Source organism: Peromyscus maniculatus, chromosome 1, assembly GCF_049852395.1.
Source record: "Peromyscus maniculatus bairdii isolate BWxNUB_F1_BW_parent chromosome 1, HU_Pman_BW_mat_3.1, whole genome shotgun sequence".
Lineage (NCBI taxonomy): Eukaryota > Metazoa > Chordata > Mammalia > Rodentia > Cricetidae > Peromyscus > Peromyscus maniculatus.
This window is the reverse complement of record NC_134852.1, coordinates 113,097,792-113,115,681: the sequence shown is the minus strand read 5'-3', so window position 1 is coordinate 113,115,681 and position 17,890 is coordinate 113,097,792. Positions and strand designations below refer to the sequence as shown.

The window sequence follows — 17,890 nt, the reverse complement described above, 5'->3', positions numbered from 1 at the left end:
TCCACACATCCGCACCTCAGTGGTTCCTGTCCTGTGGCATTAGGGGCCCCGAAGCCTCACTGGGCCCCGTTAACTGAGGTGGCACTCCATTCTCACTGCCTGAGACGAGTACCCTCCTACCCCTACTACTTAGCCATTTCTTGTCTCCCTCCGTCCTCAGGGAAATGGGCGCTGAGCAAAGGGCTCAGAGATCACTCTTCCTCTGCCCTCCCTTCTCCCTAAGGCCAAGGCTGCTTTCATACTTTTTTTTTTTTTTTTTTTTGGTTTTTCGAGACGGGATTTCTCTGTGTAGCTTTGCGCCTTTCTTGGAACTCGCTTTGGAGACCAGGCTGACCTCGAACTTACAGAGATCCGCCTGCCTCTGCCTCCTGAGTGCTGGGATTAAAGGTGTGTGCCACCACCGCCCAGCTGCTTTCATACTTTTATCAGTCCTGAATCCCACAACCTGCGGGCCACCTCTGATCTCCTTGCTCTAAGGTAAAGGCCTAGTTCCTCTTCCTGCACCGCCACCCATCCCCAGTGGACTGGTACTCCCCCCTCCCAGGAGCGTGGTGGTCTTGTGTAAACTCTGGGTCAAACTCTTGGAGATCCTGGATTCTGAGGGAGGAGTTTTCCCTGCATTCTGCAGCCTAGCTGGTAGAAGGTAGGTAGAGTTACTCAGAGGAGAAATGCGAGACAGAAAAAGACATGGCTTTTAGCCTCCTGCATCCGAATCAGTTGTGAATGTTTATTCCTGGTGGATTTTCCAAACCTGCCTCATCTCCCTACCTGTTGTCAACAGCTTTCCCTGCTGATCACAGAACCACAGACCTCAGACCACACACTTACCACAGGTGCATGCACCAGAGACTCTGCCATGAGACTCAGAGAGCACAGCTTTAGACTTGACCTGGTTCTAGTTTTGTCCCTGCCAAGTCCCAGCCCCTGAGCTACTGGAGCCAGGGTTGGGGAAGTGCCTTCCTGGCTATTTAGGGTCAACTGAGTGTGGCTGGGAGTTTTGTACACCAGCCAAGCAGGGAAGTTGCTATTTCCTGTGGTGAGTTTTGGGGCCAAGCAGCCACACTGAGTCTCGGAGCTCCCCGAAGCTCTTCAGGGCTGAAGAGCCAGGTAGGGAGATCAAGACTTAACCAGTGAGCCTGCAGAAGTGGTTATGCCTGTGCGTGTGAAGAGTGGGTGTTAAGTGATACAGCTGACCTTGGGGCTGGGGAAGTGGGAAGCCTGAGAGAGGCTAAGATGGTAATGGGCCGGTATAGCATTGAGCGTAAAAAGGTCATGATTCAATTTGGGGTCCCCAGTACCAATGACTATTGACTCTTTGGGCATTGTTCTGGAGAAAATAAAGTCTTGGCTTTATAGAAAGTCAGTTATGAAGGGTGGAAGGGGACCACAGTCCACCCCTAGGCAAGACTGTTGATCTGCAAGAGACTGATCTGTGTCACCCCCTTAGGGGCCTTAGTGGGGTGAGGTGGACAGAAGACCCTAGTGAGTTCGGAGAGGAGCCTGGGGATCCTGTCTACTTTGAGCATTGGGTCACGGGGCGGAGCAGCCTGCTTGGGATTGGGGTTCCTAGTTGGAGCAGAACTGAAAGTGAAATCGTGGTTGGGAGCTTTTCCCAGCAGCTGACTGCATCCTGCTCTTCCCAGAAGGAGGCTGTCAACGGAGAGTGTTGCTTCCCAGGTAAGTCCCTGGCTCTTTGTGCCTTTCTCCCTCTTCCCAACGAGTAGGATTGGATTGGGACACCGTTATAGAAATGCGCTTTGGAGCCGGTATAAGAGGAAATTGTTACTAGGTAACAATAGCGGTGTCTTAAGTGCCGATTGCCCAGCGTGTGGCCCTAGGCCTGCCCTCTGAAGTACCAGAGGCTGAAACTGATGTCTGTCTGAGGTAAGGAACCTGAGAAGATGTGGGGTTGGCTGAACTTTACTCACCTTTTTCCAGAGGAAGTTACAGATACCAGACTTGCTTGCTCCTGACACATTCATCATGGCCATGAGACACTGCTGGACAGCAGGTGGGATGTGGGTCTCTGTGGGGTCTTCCTAACGGGTGGAGCCCTGTCGCTTTGAGCTTCTGTGGAGCTGCTCTGGCTCTGGCTTCAATTCAAGGCTTCTTTGCACCACGTTCAGCAGGGCTAAAGGGTGGAGGCTGAAGGGTCTCCACCCACTTTGATGCCTGGTGACAGTCTAGGAGTATCTTTCACCACTCAAGTAGCTGCTTGTCGCTGACCAAAGTAGGTGCTAGGATGCTGAGCTTTACATCTGTAACTATCTGTTCCTCAGACCCCAGTTCTTGGTGGGTCCTGCTTCTGTATGTCCATGTTGTCATTCTGGCCAGAGCCACACCTGCACCTCAGACAACTGCCACTGTCTTTACTGGGAGCTCAAAGGACCCATGCTCATCCTGGTCTCCAGCAGTTCTGACTAAGCGGTACCCAGCACTGGACGTGATCTGGCCAGAGGAAGAAGTGCCACTGAGTAAGGAACAATTATGGGAGTCCAAGAGGTTTTAGTTGTCAGAAGGCAGGCTGTGAGCAGAGGTCATGGGTTGGGTTGACTTGGGAGTGTACCTCCCATCTGCCAAGAAACACCAGCCAGGCCAGCCTGGCTCCCAAGATGGCTCGTATAGAATTATAGACCCTCACCTTGCCTTAGCTGCAAGGTACTCCAGGGCATAGCCCCACTGCCCAGAGCCTGCTTGCCTTCTGGCCATCTCAGAGGGCCATCAGCCTGCTAGTACGACACTGTTGGACCTGGTGTAGAATCTTAGATACCGGGCACTGTTTTAGAAAAGGTCTCCTGAGGAAGGAAGCACGGAAGTAGAAGAATTACATCAACTCAGGGCATTTATTTCCCTTGGGCTTAGGGAGATTAATGCCTGTATTTTCCTTTAACGTTTTCCTACGTAGGTGGGGCACAGGTATTATAGATTCTGATTCATGACTAAGGGAAGCTGGGGGAGTCGGGGCCTCTGTTTCATAGAATAACTAACAGCCATACGTGCTCCTAGATGGAACGCTGACCTTGTCCTGTACTGCCTGCAGCCGCTTCCCCTACTTCAGCATCCTCTACTGGCTGGGCAATGGTTCCTTCATTGAGCACCTCCCTGGACGGCTGAGGGAGGGTCACACAAGGTGAGGGTCATAGCAGCTGGACTAGCAGAAGGGAGACCTCCCCTGCAACCCTCTCATGATTTCCTTCTGCTCCTGCAGTCGGGAGCACAGGAATACAAGTACCTGGCTACATAGAGCCTTGGTGCTGGAGGAACTGAACCCCACCCTACGAAGCACCAACTTCTCCTGTTTGTTTGTGGACCCTGTGCAGGTGGCCCAGTATCACATCGTTCTGGCCCAGCTCTGGGTAAGGAACCTGAAGGAAGGCATCCAGGGATGGGAGGAACTCTGCTGTCTGGGGAAGAAAGGATGGGCTTTGCCAGGACAGCCTGTAAGCAAGTAACCTTTCCCTGAGGTCAGCCAGAGACAGAAGTGAGGAACTTAGGTCTTCAGTGATAGAGGGGGTAAGAACTCTTCCTTAGCTCTGACCTTGTATGCCTTTACTTCTCCAGGATGGGTTGAAGACAATCCCGTCCCCTTCTCAAGAAATCCTCTCCAGCCACAGCCCAGGACCCACATCAGCAGGGCCAGGGGTTAGCATGAAGCCAGCCACAGCCTTGACTGGAGCCTGGCTCCCATCTACTTGAAGGGTGAAGTCTCCACCATAGGCTCTGCTTGCTCCTCAGCTGAGCCTCAAACTCAAGCTTCATTTCTACCTAGAATATCACAGTAATTAAATCAGGCCCTTAGAATTGCTCCTGCTTGTCCTTCTGTCCAACGCATCTTGTTAACTTTTCTAATGTCGTCTTCATCCCACTGGTGTTCTGGAACCTCTAAGGCCTGATGGTGCCCTAGCCAAGCAATAGGAGCTCTGCCCACAACTCACATGACTTTCCACAGCATGTCAGATCTCTGACATTCTGCACCAATCCAACAGGTGAGCCTTGGTTGAGATGTCACTTTGGCAACATCTACACTGAGCTCTGGCCACAATCTGCATTGACTTCATTATTTATAGGTGGTTTTGTTTTCCTCATTTGCCCCAATGTACTGTCCCAAGGAAGGGATGGGACAATGGCTGCTTCAGATCACAATTGTATCTGTCATCTCAGCAGGGCCCACGATGAGTCCTCATAGAGCGGCAGCATCTCAACCTCTGATGTATTTTATTTAGGCTCTTGTACTATCCACAGGAATACTGCCTGTCTCAGGAAGGAGCAGGGGACACTGTCTCTCATGCCAAGTAGAAATTCAGGATAACACAAACCCTTGAAATAGAAAATATCCCATAGTATTAGGGGGCCAGAAATGGAGTGTGGAAAGATTCTAGAAAATGTGGTCCCAGGAAGACAGATAAGAGTGGTGGTCTGAAGACTCCTCAGGCCCAAAGAGCTGTGATTTCCCTCCTTCCCCCATACACAAAAGAGCTCAGCACTCAAGGGAGAAAAATAGACTTTATTTACAAGTAATAACATTTAGAAAAGATCCATCCCTGGCCCTTAAAAACCTTCCCATAATTCCATATCCCACCCCAGTGCAAGTCTGGGGAAGGTGAAGTATGAGCTGCCACCTATCCCACCCCTGAGACCCAGGACCCATCTGTCCTGGAAAAGAGCATCCTCCAGGCACCTGTGTCCTTGTGTAGATGGGAGTAGATAAGAGCAGAGGCTCCTACCAGGTCAAGCCCAGTCCTGGGCTGCAAGAGCAAAGGCCTCTGCTAGGCCCAGCTACCAGGAACAGCACGAAGCATAGCCTGCTTCTCCAGTGGTCCCTTCTAGGTCCAGAGACTAAGGAAGACTGTCTGGGCTCAAGAATCCAGCCTCAAATCTAGTTATGATGGAGAAGTAGGCTTTTCTCCAAAAAGGGGGAAAAAAAAAATCAGGAGGCAAGATAGGGAGAATACCCCACACTGTACAAGCTCCAAGCCTCCTGGGCCAGCTCTGAAAAGATGCCTAAAAGGCAACAGTGAAGGTCCAGGTACCAGGCAAGGGTGCAGGCAAACATCACTGTCTCTGGGGGGATGGCCACATTGGCCGGGAGCTGAGAGAAGGCACTGAGAGGGGCAGTAGAAGGAAAAGGACCAGGCAAGGTCAGTGCTGAGGACACGGGCAGGGTCACGCACTGGTGTTGACTCTAGTGCTTTGCCTGAAAAAGAGAGACAGTCACTTGGCCAGAGTAAGTCTTGTGTGTTGCCAACCTCTATTAGCTAGCTCAGAAAAGCCCTGCCTGGAACCCCTCCCTTTGTGTCCCACAAACACCTATCTTTAAGTTATCAGTTGCCAATCATGCCTAAGAAGCATGGGGTCCTCAATTAGGAATGGCTAACCAGACAAAGGGTACGGTGCCTCTTCTTGCGCCTCCACCCCACTCCACTGTCTAGCTTGGCCCTGCCTTGGATGCTGCCCTGTAGAGTGGTCTAGGGGTCGTCTTCCTTTTACTGAGTTACCTTGCCCTTGGCCCGAGGAGTAGCAGTAGCAGCGCCAGCTGTGGTGGTGGCAATACGTGGAGAGCGGCGGGTTCCACTGCGAGTATTGGGGGAAACCTTGGCTGGGGTCTTCTTTGAACCTCCTCGCCGTAGAAGACTATTTCCAAGTTTCTTGGGTGTGTTAAGGATGCTGAAGGCCATTGACTGGCGCCGGTCCACCTGTGGGGTAAGGTCTGTCAACCTGCTACTTTGGGGGCTCTGCCAGCAAGGCTTCACTTGGCCCAGCCTAACCTGTTTAAGAACTGGAGCTGCTTTCTTCTGGGCTTCAGCAGTGCTGCTCTGCTTGCGTCCTTCATGCCGGTCCCTGGGAGTCATAGGGCGTGGGAAGCAGCTGGTAGCTTTCTTGGACTGTGAGGGAGAGGACAATTAGACAGACAAATGCAAAAGATGGCATGCTTTCCCAGCTCTTGACAGAGGCCCTTTCAACAGTCTCATCTGGGTATGGTGAGCTGTTCGCACGTGGGTGCAGCATCACCTACCTCAGGAGTGCCAGGACCCTGGTGGGTCTCTGTGGAGACCCGTTTGCGCTGCTGCCGGGTAGTGATGCCAACACCCTCGGCGATCTGGGCTGGCTGCATGCTGGCTCGGCGTAAGGTTTCCTGGGGGTCTCCTGTTTTCATCTCCTCATCAGTGATGGTGGCCAGGTTCAGGGAAGGCTGCGTAGAACAAGAAGCAATCAGTGGACCCCAGCTGTATGGAGCAGGAACTAGGGTTGCCACATAACACTCAAGAGCTAGATCCTTAAATGCCTGCCTTCCTGTTGTCTACCTATACCTTGAGGAATAGCTGGCAGCCTCAGTCTGACTTCACTCCTGAGGGACAGCTGCCAACTATTCCATGTGGAAGCACGAGAGTGACCTTTCCAGTAGGCCAAAGACCCAGCATACATATGCAGGCTGGAACCTCAGCCAGTGTGGGAGGCCTTGAGGTGACCCTACATCTCACCCTGGACTCCAGAGGATAGCAGGTCTTCAGGTGCGGGGGGCATACTCGGTTGCGCTGCTGCAACTCTGCAATGCGGTTCCAATCGTCCAGCTGCTCAGGCTCATCCTGGCAAGTACCCATATAGAAGCTGTTCCTCCCTATGAAGGACAGGAAGTTAGGCCAGACATGGCTGCAGTTACACACTGTCCTCCCACCTTCCTGAGGGGATTCAAGGGGGACACACAAGTCCTGTTCTGTGTCCCGATGATACAGAACAAAAGTGGCACACCCATCCCAATCATTTGTCTCATGGAGGCACACACTCTTGGAGGAGGTCAGAAGAGTGTCAGAAGCAGAGGCTGTAGCATCTTATTCACCTGCCAAGGCTTGGTGCCCCACACCGAGAGAAACGGAGGGTCATGAACTGATACCCAAGGAGGGTCCCTAGAACCTAAAGGGCAACTTCCAAGGAATTTCTGGGCAGCCTGATTTTCCCAAAGCCCATTGTTTCCCAGAAAGTGGCCTTGCACAAGTGTCCACTGCCACACTGGGAATCTTAAGCAACTGGTGAGCATCCTGCTCCAGACTGCTCCTCTGCAGTCCTAGGATAGGGAAGGCCCTGAGATGAGGGACAAATGAGGGGCAGCAGGAGGCCTGCCTTGAGCTTGCCTCTTCCCTGAGCCAAGACCCACTTCCAGTCTTGATTGGGGGTTATGGTCAATTCCTGCAGTCTCCTCACCTTGAGGGGCCCCACTGGACATCCTGGCCTGGGAGCGACGAGCAGAGCTCCGAGTAGTAGGCCGGTAGCCAGGCAGGCTAAGCAGAGCCGAGTTGCCATCATCAGGAGAGCCCAAGCGGGCCAGGGACTGGGTGGAGGAGGTGGCTCGCAAGCTGGCCTGGGAAGCAGGAGCAGACTGTGTGCTATAGAAGGATGAGTTGGCACTGTCTGGCTCCTCGACATCTAGTTTCTGGAAGGATGAATCATTGCAGTAACACTATAAAGCACCACCTTCCTCTGCCCCAAAGCACCCAGACGCCACAATACATGTGCTGTTTCCACATTGCTGTAAAGGGGTCTTGAGACTGCAAGCATATCAACAGGCCACACAGTACTTGTAAGATGCTGAGGTTGCCAAGACTCTTCTACCCACAAGACTTTGAAGGTGGCATTATTAGGCTACTTCAGAGGTAAGTAACGTTGGGTAACCCCAGTCAAACAGCTAGAAGTAGCTAGGCTAGAGTCAGAATCCCTATCTCCTGAGCTAGCTAGTTGGTCTTGGTTCACAACCTCTGCTCTCCCTACACCCAAGGTTCCTGGGGTCTGAACATCATCTACATTCTCCCCCAATTCTCAGTAGTAGAAGGCGTAAAAGCACCTTTCCATCTATTCTCCAGTCCTGAAACAAAAACAAACAAACAACAAAAAAAAAGAATCCAAGTCTTGAAGTAGCAGTCCATCGAGGGCCATGCCAAGCAACATCCTGGCTGCATGGGGGTGCTAGAAGCCCAGGGTTAGCTGTTATTTCCTAGATTCTGCTCTGCCTTCCTCTCAGGCAGGTGCTGCCCTTCTCCAAAGACCCCCTAAATTAGTTAAGACCTTAGCTTTCCCATCCCTGCGTGTTCTTGACTGATGGGATAGGAACTGGCGTTAACATCTTGCAGCCCCACGCCTAGTAGCCTAACCTTGGTCATGGTAATGTTGATGATTTGTGTGGTACGCCGGCGAGCAGAGCGTGTCTTACGGCCAGAGTCAGGGAAGGCATCGCCCAGGGAGTCCAAGCTGCTCTCCAAGGGGGCCTGACCCCGAGCAGGAATGGGGGTGAAGTAGAGACTCTCCAGGGATTCCACTTTGGGGGGCAGGCGCTGGGAGATGGGTGAAGCTGGCTCTCCAGGGACACTGGTGCCATCTGGCTGGGTACGAGGCAGCTTGCTATAGAAAAAAACAAATCTGCTGAGATGCAGTTATCACTCCCCACTCGAAACCCTCTGCCTGTTCTTCCTCATGGGTCTTCTAGTTTAATAAGCAGAGCTTTTCACAGGTGCCCAGGCCATGAAGGGGAGTGGAATTCGACCTCTCCTACCACACCGTCACAGTCAACATTCTAAGAAGCTCTTCTAGCTACACACGGCTCCACGTACACTCCCTTCCCTGGTCAGCCTGAGCTCATCTCACCTACACTTAGACTGGGAGAAGCTGGAGAGTGGTGACAAGCAAGGACTCAGCCCAGGCTGCCAGGTTCAAACCTGAGCTCCATCACTGTGGAGGCTTAGGCCAGTGTCTGCCCCTCAACCCCAGTTCTATCTGTTTAAGGAGATATGATGACTATAGCTGACCTATGATGGTGGCTAGAGGGTGAAATAAAGTTGGAACTGTTCTAAGTATTCAGAAACACCTGCATACAATTAGTGCAGGACAAATATTTGGCCGAAACAGTAACTACTTCTAACCTTGACTTCTATACTATCAGGAGACTCTAACACGCAAATCCAACCTTGTGGTCCTCAATTTCAGCACTTCTGAGGTTCATCAGTCTAAGATCAAATCCAGTCAGGCTCTGGGCTCTCAGGCCTACTCAGCCTGCCAATACAGCTGCTCCTCACCCCTGCACACACCTGTGCAGTCTATCAAGGCTCCTAAGAGAGAGCTTTCTCCAGGCTTTCCAACTGTTGTACTTCTTTTTCACTTCTCCTGTGCCCTGAGCATGCATCTGTCATCACACTGAACCACAGACGAGAACAGCGTTCGCTCAGTGAACAGGCACAGGGTAGAAAGGCATGTCTCCTGACCTAGCAACACTGCACGGGGTTCCTTCCTCCAAGCTCAGATCCAGGCTGTCAATACTTAAGTCCAGCTGGGGTTTCTGAGGCTCACGGCTCTTTAAGGCATCAGTTGCCACCTGGGATTTGCCCAAGTCTCGAAGCTGCTGGTCTGCATGGGCAACCTGGGAGGTAAAATAAAGAGAAGTCTAGAGTAGGGTTGGCCTTGGAGAGGAGGACATGGATTCCAACAGTACAGGGTGAAGCACCTCTGTTAAAGTAGATGCTTACCTGAGCCTCCAGGCTGCGCACCTGGGCACTAAGGTGGCGACAGGCCTGTTCAGCCTCCTTGGTCTTCAGCCCTGCCTGCTGCAGCTCACGGCCCAAACGTTCACCTTCAGCCCGAAGCTCCTTGTTCTCCTTCTGCAGCTGCTCCAGGTCTCGAAGCTGCTCCTGCAGCTCTTGGTTCTGCTGCTTCTTGGCATCATAATGGGTCTTGGCTTTCTCCATCTGTGTGGACAGATAGGGTGAGTAGGTACGGCAGAGCCTAGTGGTCAGGAGGAAGGGCAGAGCAGGCCGTGCCTGTCCCCTCACCTGTAGCTTGTAGTGTTCAGCTGCCTGCTCCTTCTGGCTCAGCTGGGTCTGCAGCTCACTCAGCTGGGCCTGGAGGCGCTGGACCTCCTGCTGGCTCTCACCCCCCTGCGCCTGGAAGGCCTGAGAAGTCAGTCCAAAAAGGCAGCCCTGGTTAGTCTACCCAAACCCACTCAGTCTCCAGAGTCCTTCAAGATATATTCTCTCAGGATACCTAGGATCCCTCCACCCAACACATACATTCTCCCAACCGCAGCCTACAAAACAGTTACATTCTCCCTCCCAGGCTCTCCTGTGGACATTCTGCTGACCACCTGCTGGCTCTAATACTTCTCACAGTTCTGCCTGCCATCTGTGTGACCAGGCACCAAGTATCTCACCCCTCCCTGTACAAGGGAACAGAAACTGATCTCAGAGAACACCCTGGTAGGGAGAGTACAGTGAGAGGTGACTGCATGTGCACACTCAATCACAGAACTCACTTCTCCAAACCACTCTGAGAAATAACTTTGATCCCCGTTTTAGAGATGAAAAGAGTTCAGAGATTTAGGCAAACTGATCAAGGCATAGATATGTAGCTCAGTGGTAGAGTGCTTTCCACGCACCAAGCAGGTACTCTACCACTGAGCTATATATCTCTGTCTTTTTTTGTTTTAATCTAATTGAAAAGCACAGATGGCTATAACAGAAAGCAGGCCTTCCTGTGAGAGTTCCCAGAAGGCAAAGGCAAGGTTTCTGAGATCAGGATGGCCCCGGGGTGCTTCTGCTGTGGCCCCCACCACCCTAGCCCCTGAGCTTAGAGAAGATGTTCCTCCACCCGTGTCTTGCAGTCAGAGGGTGGGCCTGTCACACATCTGTCCCACCTTGAGCTTCTGTTGCTGCACCTTGCTGGCTTGATCATACTCTGTTAACTTCTTACTCAGTTCTTCCACCTGAGGAGTAGAAAAAAAGAGAACAGACAAGACTGAATTCCCTGGATGTAATGATTAATCTTGTTATTCAACTTGACCACGTCTGCAGTCAATTAAAACCCAAGCAGCTGGGCAAAATCTATGAGGGTTTTTCTTGATCATATCATCTAAGGTGGGAAAACCACCCTAAATTTGGGCTACATCTTCTGGTGGCAGCCCACAGAGAGACAGAGAAGAAGGAAGCTTTTGCTCTTGGCCTGCTTGCCCTCACTCTGGCTCCAGATGTGTATAACCAGTCTAAAGGTCTCTAAGTGTACCCTGGAAGAATTAAAACCAAAATCCAAGTCCCAGCCTCAGAAGGTGTCAACAGTTAAATTAAGGATATTTATTGGTCAAAGAAAAGGAATTTGGGATGGAGATGTATGGGATGACCCTACTGAGGCTAAGGACTTTTTATCTCACCTGAAGTAGTCTCCTCACCCCTAAAACCTCCTGCAATATTGTCCTCTCTGCCTTTGCCTGTGAGATTTAATCCTTCATTGTCTGCCAAACCAGCAGTGACTTGCCAGGCCAGACAATACTGCAGTCTCTCAGGGACCACCAATAACCAGACATAAGGCTAAGTAGGCTCCTACAGGGTCAACAGAAAGTATAGTCCATGAGGAGGTACACTATACCACTACAGAGCTAAATGACTTCTAATTCTTTCAAATATAAGTCTGGGGAATTTGTGTGGGAATAGATTTTAAGGGTGTAGGATAATGATGGAAGAACATAGAACTGAATCAGGCTGAGTTTATTGATACAGGCCCATGGAGTAGAGATTCTGGTTTAATATGAAAGCTTGCAGTTAAAGATGGCCTACTGAAATAGAGCTTGAGATGCCTGATCTCCCTTGGATTAGTGTTGATTATTTTTAAGCTCAGGAAAACTGCTTGAGTGGGTATGCCGTGTAAAAACTTCCCTCCATAATGGGAAGGCCCAGAAGACATGCCCTTCACTAATCTTCTGAGATGCAAAATAGTGAGAGGGGCACCAGCACATTTGAAGAGCTTTGTCATCTCTCTTTTGCTTGTGCTAGACCTTAGGGTTGGAGATCCTCCTGCTCAGTTGGATGAATTAAATGCTGTGGGTTTAACTGGACACAGGAATAGGAGGGGCCAGGTGACAGCAAAAAAGGCAAAGAGATCATCGTTGTCCAAACAGGCAGCACAGGCAAAAGGATTTTTATGGTGGCATGACTTGCATGGAACTTTGGTACTGGCTAACCAGTCAAGGTGTTCCCAGGCATGAAACAGATAAGAAGCCTACTACATTTTTGTTTTATCTGAATAAGCAGAAAAATTCTCAAATGAAAGAAAGGCTAAACTGAATTGTAACAAGATTCTTGACCTGTGAACATACTTGAGTCGGTTTGCAGACACAGAATCCCTTGAATGAAGAACCCTGAGAAAATATATGTTTTACTGTTAGCCTTTCTCCAGTCCTTCCCCCAGAGGGACCTACGGTCTTTTACACGGCTAACAGTGGGGAAAGGAAACCAATCAGTTTCTGAGGTCTATTGGTTGCTGGTACTGAATTAATACCGATTCCAGGAGATCCCAAGAAACATTAAAGTAGGGGCTGGAGTTTGGGCAGAAGTCTGACTCACAGTGGGTCCCCGAACTCATCCTGTGCTTGTTTTTTGAGTTCCAGAATGTATAATTGGGATAGATAACTTAGAAGTTGACAGAATTCCCACAGTGCTTCCCTCACCTGTGGAGTGAGGGCTATTATAATTGGGGAAGGCCAAATGGAAGCCATTAGAGTTACCTCGACCAGGGAAAAGTGACCCAAATACAGTTTCACATCCCTGGAAAAAAGTGCAGAAATTAGTGCCACCATCAAGGACTTGAAAAATGCAGGGGTGATAGATCCCACCATCTCCCTTTATCTGGCCAATGCAGAAGACAGATGGATCATGGAGAATGACAGTTGACTATCAAAACTTCAATCAAGTAATCCAATTGTAGCTGCTGTACCACTTGTAGTGGCCTTACCTGAGCAAATTAACACATCTCCTGGTAGATGGTATGCAGCTATTGATCTAGCAAATGCCTTTTTCTCAATACCTATTCATTAAGGACCACAAGAAGCAATTTGCTTTCAGTTGGCAAGGCCAGCAGTATCCCTTTACAGTTTTATCTCAAGGATATATTCTCTCTCTCCAGCCCTGTGTCATAACTTAGAAAGGCTCTTGATCATCTGTCTCTTCCATAAAACATACTGGTCCACTCTATGGACATTATGCTGATTGGACCAAGTGAGTAGGGGTTAGCAACTACTTTGAGCTTTGTTGGTAACATATATGGGCACCAGAGGATGGGGTAATAATAATAAATCCAACCAAAATTCAAGGGCCTTCCACCTCAGTGAAATTTCTTAGGAGTCTAGTGGTGACGCATGCAGGGATATTCCTTCTAGAGTGAAGGATAAGTTATTGCACATGGCCCCTCCCACCATCAAGACAGCAACACAAACATTTAATGAGCCTGTCTGGATTCTAGAGACAGCACATTCCTCACTTGGGTGTTACTTCTGCCCAAATCCCAAATGACTTGGAAAGCTGATAGCTCTGAGTGAGTCCTGCAACATGAGAAGGCTCTTCAACAGGTGCAGGCTGCTGTGCAGGCTGTTTACCACTTGGACCCTATGATCCAACAGAACCAGTGGTACTCAAAGTGTCAGTGGCAGATAGGGATGTTGTCTGAACATAGGTGAATCACTGAGGGATTTTGGAGCAAGATTCTACCGTTATCTGCAGACAAGTATTCTCCCTTTGAGACAGTTCTTCGGTCTGCTATTGTAACAGTGGAAACTGAACATCTGACAGTGAGTCATCAAGTTATCATGCAACTTGAATTGCCAAAGTTGGGTTATTATTTCATCACCCATAAAGTAGGATGTGCACAGCAGCAACCCATTATCAAATGGAAGTCATGTACATGTGATCGGATCCAAGGAGGTCCTGAGGGCACAAGCAAGATACATCAAGAAGTTGCCCAAATGCCTATGGTTTTTACTCCCCTTACAATGCCTTCTGATTCACCTATAGCATCATGAGGCTTGTCCCATGATTGACTGACTAAGGAGGAGAAGACTAGGGCTTGGTTTACTGACAGTTCTGCACATTTTGTAGGCAGCACCCAGAAATGGACCTGGAGCATTACAACTCCTTTCTAGGACAACCCTGAAAAACACCAGGTAGAGGGAAATGTTCACAATGGGCAGAACTTTGGGCAGTAGACATGGTCATAAACTGTTTAGAAGAAAAAAATGGCCAGATGTGCAACTGTTCAGATTTATGGGCTGTAGCCAATTGATTGGCTGGATGGTCAGGGACTTTGAAAGAGCAAGAGGAAAACTGCTGAGAAAGACATCTGGGGAAGAAGTGTGTAGAGAGATCTCTTCAAATGGGCAAAGGACATGAAGATACTGTGTCGCATATAAATACTCATCAAAGGGTAACTTCAGCTGAGGAAGAGTTCAATAATCAAATAGATAGGATGACCAATTAGCCTCTCTTCCCCAGCCATCCCTGTCATTGCCCAATGGGTCCATGAACAAATTGGCCAAAGTGCAGAATTATGCATGGGCTCAACAACACAGACTCCCATTACCAAGGCTAACTTGGCTACAGCTGCTGCTGAGTGCCAGACTGCCAACAGGAGAGACCAACACTGAGCTTTGTCCTTACTGGAGTAGATACTTATTCTGGTTATGGATTTTGCCTTTCCTGAACATAATGCTTCTGTCAAAACTCCCATCATGGACTTATAGAATGCCTTATCTTCTATCATATTCCACACAGTATTGCTTCTCACCAAGAAACTACTTGCAGCCAGAGAAGTACAACAGCGGGCCCATGTTCATGGAACCCACTGGTCAGCCTGACAGAATGATGGAATGACCATTAAAGACGCAGTAACAGTGCCTGGAGGGTTGGGGCAGAGCTCTCCAGAAGGCGGTTTATGCTTTTAATCAATGTGCAATATATAATACTGTTTATAATTATGAAAACCAGCTAAGGCAGTTGTTCTCAATCTTCCTAATACTGCAACCCTTTAATATAGGTCCTCATGTTGTTGTGACGCCCCCCAACTCTAAAACTATTTTTGTTGCTACTTCATAACTGTAATTTTGCTATTGTTATAAATTGTAAATATCTTATACGCAGGATATCTGATATGCAACCCCTGTGAAAGGGTAGTTTGACCCCCAAAGGAGTCACGACCTACAGGTCGAAGAGACATTAAGGCCACAAGACCAGCTGTAAAAACGAGGATTATAACTATTGATAGGAGTGTTTTTCCTTCCCACCTTGTTAAAACTGTGTTTATGTACATATAAACACATTTTAAACAGGTGTCTTTTCTTTCCTTAGTTTATCATGGGATGTAGCATCAAATGAGATATCAGTGGTTATATTTAAGTTGTGGGTCGCTAAAAGAATGTCCCTCAAGGGATACTTTCATTTATTCTAAAATATATAATGTGTTTGCAGTTGTATATGGGATAGTTATAGCCTGTGAGGCATAATTATGACCTATTTTCATTTGGAAATTAAGAATGGCATAAGGTGATATGATCATGGGTCAAGCTGACAAGAGGTGGACTTGTATGTAAATGGCTAATCTTGGTTTTCAACTTGACCACATCTGCAATCAAATAAAATCCAAACAGCCGGGCATGTCTATGAGGGGTTTTTCTTGACTGGGGCATCTGAGATGGGAAAACCTACCCTAAATCTGGGCCAAACCTTCTGGTGGCATCCCACATAAAAGGAAAAAAGGAATAAAGCTCTTCCTCTTTGTCTGATTGCCCTCAATCCTGCTGGTAAGTTTATCCATCCTGCTGCTGAGACATCTCTGTTGGTAAAAGAACCTACTTCTTTGGGACTCCACTACAGACCAAAGACCAGCCGAAACATCCAGCCTTGTGGACTCAACCACTACCAGATTCTTTGCCCTTCCATCAGGAAACAGCCATTGTTGAACTAGCTAGACCACAGCCTGTAAGCTACTCTTTAATCTCCTTTTAGTATATATAGATTCATCCTATCAGTTTATTCCTCTACAGATCCCTGACTAAAACACTGGGTGTCTAGACTGACCAGGGGGTTCCTAGACCATTATCCTCAGGCCCTTTCTCCGACTTCTACATAGGTGGAAGAAGCCTGCTGCCCAAAGGTTGTCAGGGCATGAGTTGGCCCCAAATAGATGTTGCCAGGGCCACCTGCCTAAACTCATCCCTAGTCTCCAGCCACCAAAATCAAGAGCTGACTTTTCAGAGTCACCACCTCTCCATATCCCTACTACATGCTCTTTCCCAAACCTAACCTAGAAAAGTTGGGGGCAAGAACAGAGCAGCTTATGGGGTGGGAGAGATGGCTAAGTAGTTATTAGCACTTGCAGTTCTTGTAGAAGACCCAGGTTTGGTTCCCAGCTCCCACATGCCAGCTCATAATGGACTATTACTCCAGTTCCAGGAGATCTGACACCCTCTTCTGGTCCCTGCAGGCACCAAGCATGCATAACACACACACACACACACACACACACACACACACACACACACACACACACACACACACACACAAAATAAATAGAAAAAAACAACAAGACATTCTGGTGCTCTAACAAACACTGTCAAAGTACATTCATTCCTCCCTCCTCCCCCAAAACTGCCAAAGCAAAGCTCCCAGACCTCTTTCCAATCTCCAAGGGCTGTTAGAGACAGGCTAGCAGCATAATCGCTGTGGTTAGCATTGGGAGAAGACAAGAACGGGCAGCACACACACCCAAGCCCCTCCCCCAACCGCCACAAAGGGGAACAGCAAAGGGGGTTAGGAGAAGAGAGATCCTAACAGACACAAGCACCCCTGCTGCTTCTAGGCATTCTGGGAGCTTAGGCACGAGCAGGCAACAGAGGAAGAGGCAAAAGGCTCCATTGCAAACTGCTTGCTTTCCACTATGATTGTCCCATTTCCTTAGAATGTGACTGGAGTGGGGAGTGGACAAAGTGTTCTTACTAAATATCAGCTCTGTAGCCTACTAACTAGGGAGGAGGGAGATGCCTGAGAGGGAGAAGGTAGGCGGAGCACATGGCCCATCTAGGGAAGACCCCTTCTACTTCTCTCAATCTTAGTTTCTGGTTCCAGAAAGCACTATTTGCATGAGACTCTGGGATAAGGCACCAGAGAATGCTGAGTGAGTATTCTGAGCTCATCATGTTCCCTATCCTCCAAGGGCTGCCTCATTTATCACCTTCATACCTTGGATAAATCCAGACTCTGTGGGAAAGAAGGACAATAACCTACACAAGGCCATATCAATCTGTTCTTCCTCTTGGATTAGTATCCCTAACTCAAAACAGGACTTTGGAGGTTTTGAGTCACAAGGACTGACTCTGTTACCAGTGCAGGTCTGGGAAAGATGAAGCTGTGCTCCCCCTTGTCTGTGATAGGTAAAAGGAAAGTGCAGAAAGGAAGAGGCCGACCTGGGATGGGTAGGATGAGGCCAAGAGAGGGCCTATAACACTGCACTCCTGGGCAGCCTGGGCCTGGATTCCACGACTCGACCCTGCCCTTTCACAAACAGTTCACAACAGGAGCTGGCGGAGCAAGCTGCAGCCGGGGTCATGCACCAAGACTGGTCACCGCTTAAGCAGCCAGCATCTATCGAGAACCCCAGGCATTACCTGCTTAGTCTGCTCTCTCTGAAATACCTCTAGTTGCTCCACCTGTGCATGGGGGAGAAGCAATGGAGACAGTGAGATGGGGCCACTGCCAGACTGACCTCAGTGGGCTCTGACACTTCTCCCAGAGACTATAATATGGAGACAGAGACGGAGAAAGCCAGTTGGAGCCAAGTAACAGGACCTAGTATGCCTGTTCTCACAACACTTGGGAGGTGAAGGCAGGAAGATTAAGAGTTCCAGGTGATCTTTAACTATATAGTGAATTCAAGGCTAGCCTGAGTTACATTACACTCTGTTTTAAAACACCAAACAAACAAAAGCCAGTTTGCCTGCTTCAACCTGACTCTTCAGAATCAGCTTTCAAGGAAAAGGAGGCCATAGATATTTTCGTTGTTGTTGTTGTTTAATGGGGGGGGGGGTTTGGGGAAGGGCTGT

The 17,890-nt window shown here is 49.1% G+C and overlaps 2 protein-coding genes across 22 annotated transcripts in view; one reads left to right on the top strand and one right to left on the bottom strand.

The window, feature by feature from the left end:
* The first annotated feature begins 57 nt into the window (after positions 1-57).
* On the top strand, positions 58-16,340 carry Il18bp (interleukin 18 binding protein). 5 transcript variants are annotated; one of them, XM_042280649.2, is made up of 7 exons: positions 58-1,107; positions 1,644-1,677; positions 1,939-2,011; positions 2,280-2,474; positions 3,007-3,130; positions 3,209-3,356; positions 3,562-16,340. In XM_042280649.2, exons 3-7 carry the CDS (start codon positions 1,984-1,986, stop codon positions 3,694-3,696), a joined length of 630 nt encoding a protein of 209 aa, XP_042136583.1. In that variant the 5' UTR covers positions 58-1,107; positions 1,644-1,677; positions 1,939-1,983; the 3' UTR covers positions 3,697-16,340. The 5 variants fall into 5 exon arrangements, 3 of the variants coding, with proteins under 3 accessions (XP_042136583.1, XP_042136589.1, XP_076404954.1); XM_042280655.2 differs by having other exon boundaries at positions 1,448-1,677; XR_013043730.1 differs by lacking the exons at positions 58-1,107; positions 1,644-1,677; positions 1,939-2,011 and having other exon boundaries at positions 2,018-2,474; positions 3,562-3,986; positions 8,498-16,340.
* The window catches only part of Numa1 (nuclear mitotic apparatus protein 1), a 78,149-nt gene continuing 64,743 nt past the window's right edge, over positions 4,485-17,890 (bottom strand). For 6 of the 17 annotated variants that reach the window (XM_006993293.4, XM_042280567.2, XM_076548753.1 and 3 more), the window contains exons 15-26: positions 17,456-17,497; positions 10,670-10,738; positions 9,810-9,929; positions 9,507-9,725; positions 9,246-9,400; positions 8,142-8,388; positions 7,198-7,426; positions 6,480-6,616; positions 6,014-6,190; positions 5,766-5,882; positions 5,496-5,693; positions 4,485-5,194 (exon numbers count right to left, since the gene is read on the bottom strand). In XM_006993293.4, coding sequence (XP_006993355.1) covers positions 5,183-5,194; positions 5,496-5,693; positions 5,766-5,882; positions 6,014-6,190; positions 6,480-6,616; positions 7,198-7,426; positions 8,142-8,388; positions 9,246-9,400; positions 9,507-9,725; positions 9,810-9,929; positions 10,670-10,738; positions 17,456-17,497 — 1,722 coding nt within the window. In that variant the 3' untranslated portion in view covers positions 4,485-5,182. The remainder of the gene's footprint in view (positions 5,195-5,495; positions 5,694-5,765; positions 5,883-6,013; positions 6,191-6,479; positions 6,617-7,197; positions 7,427-8,141; positions 8,389-9,245; positions 9,401-9,506; positions 9,726-9,809; positions 9,930-10,669; positions 10,739-17,455; positions 17,498-17,890) is intronic. The other 11 variants (XM_076548767.1, XM_076548768.1, XM_076548759.1 and 8 more) reach the window with 6 other exon arrangements.

Excerpts from the sequence above, each read along its gene's own strand:
- Il18bp (XM_076548839.1), top strand. The coding sequence starts at position 2,243 with ATGCTGAGCTTTACATCTGTAACTATCTGTTCCTCAGACCCCAGTTCT. Across the intron at positions 3,131-3,208 it reads CTGAGGGAGGGTCACACAAG|TCGGGAGCACAGGAATACAA; the intron begins GTGAGGGTCATA and ends CTGCTCCTGCAG. Across the intron at positions 3,357-3,561 it reads TCGTTCTGGCCCAGCTCTGG|GATGGGTTGAAGACAATCCC; the intron begins GTAAGGAACCTG and ends TTACTTCTCCAG.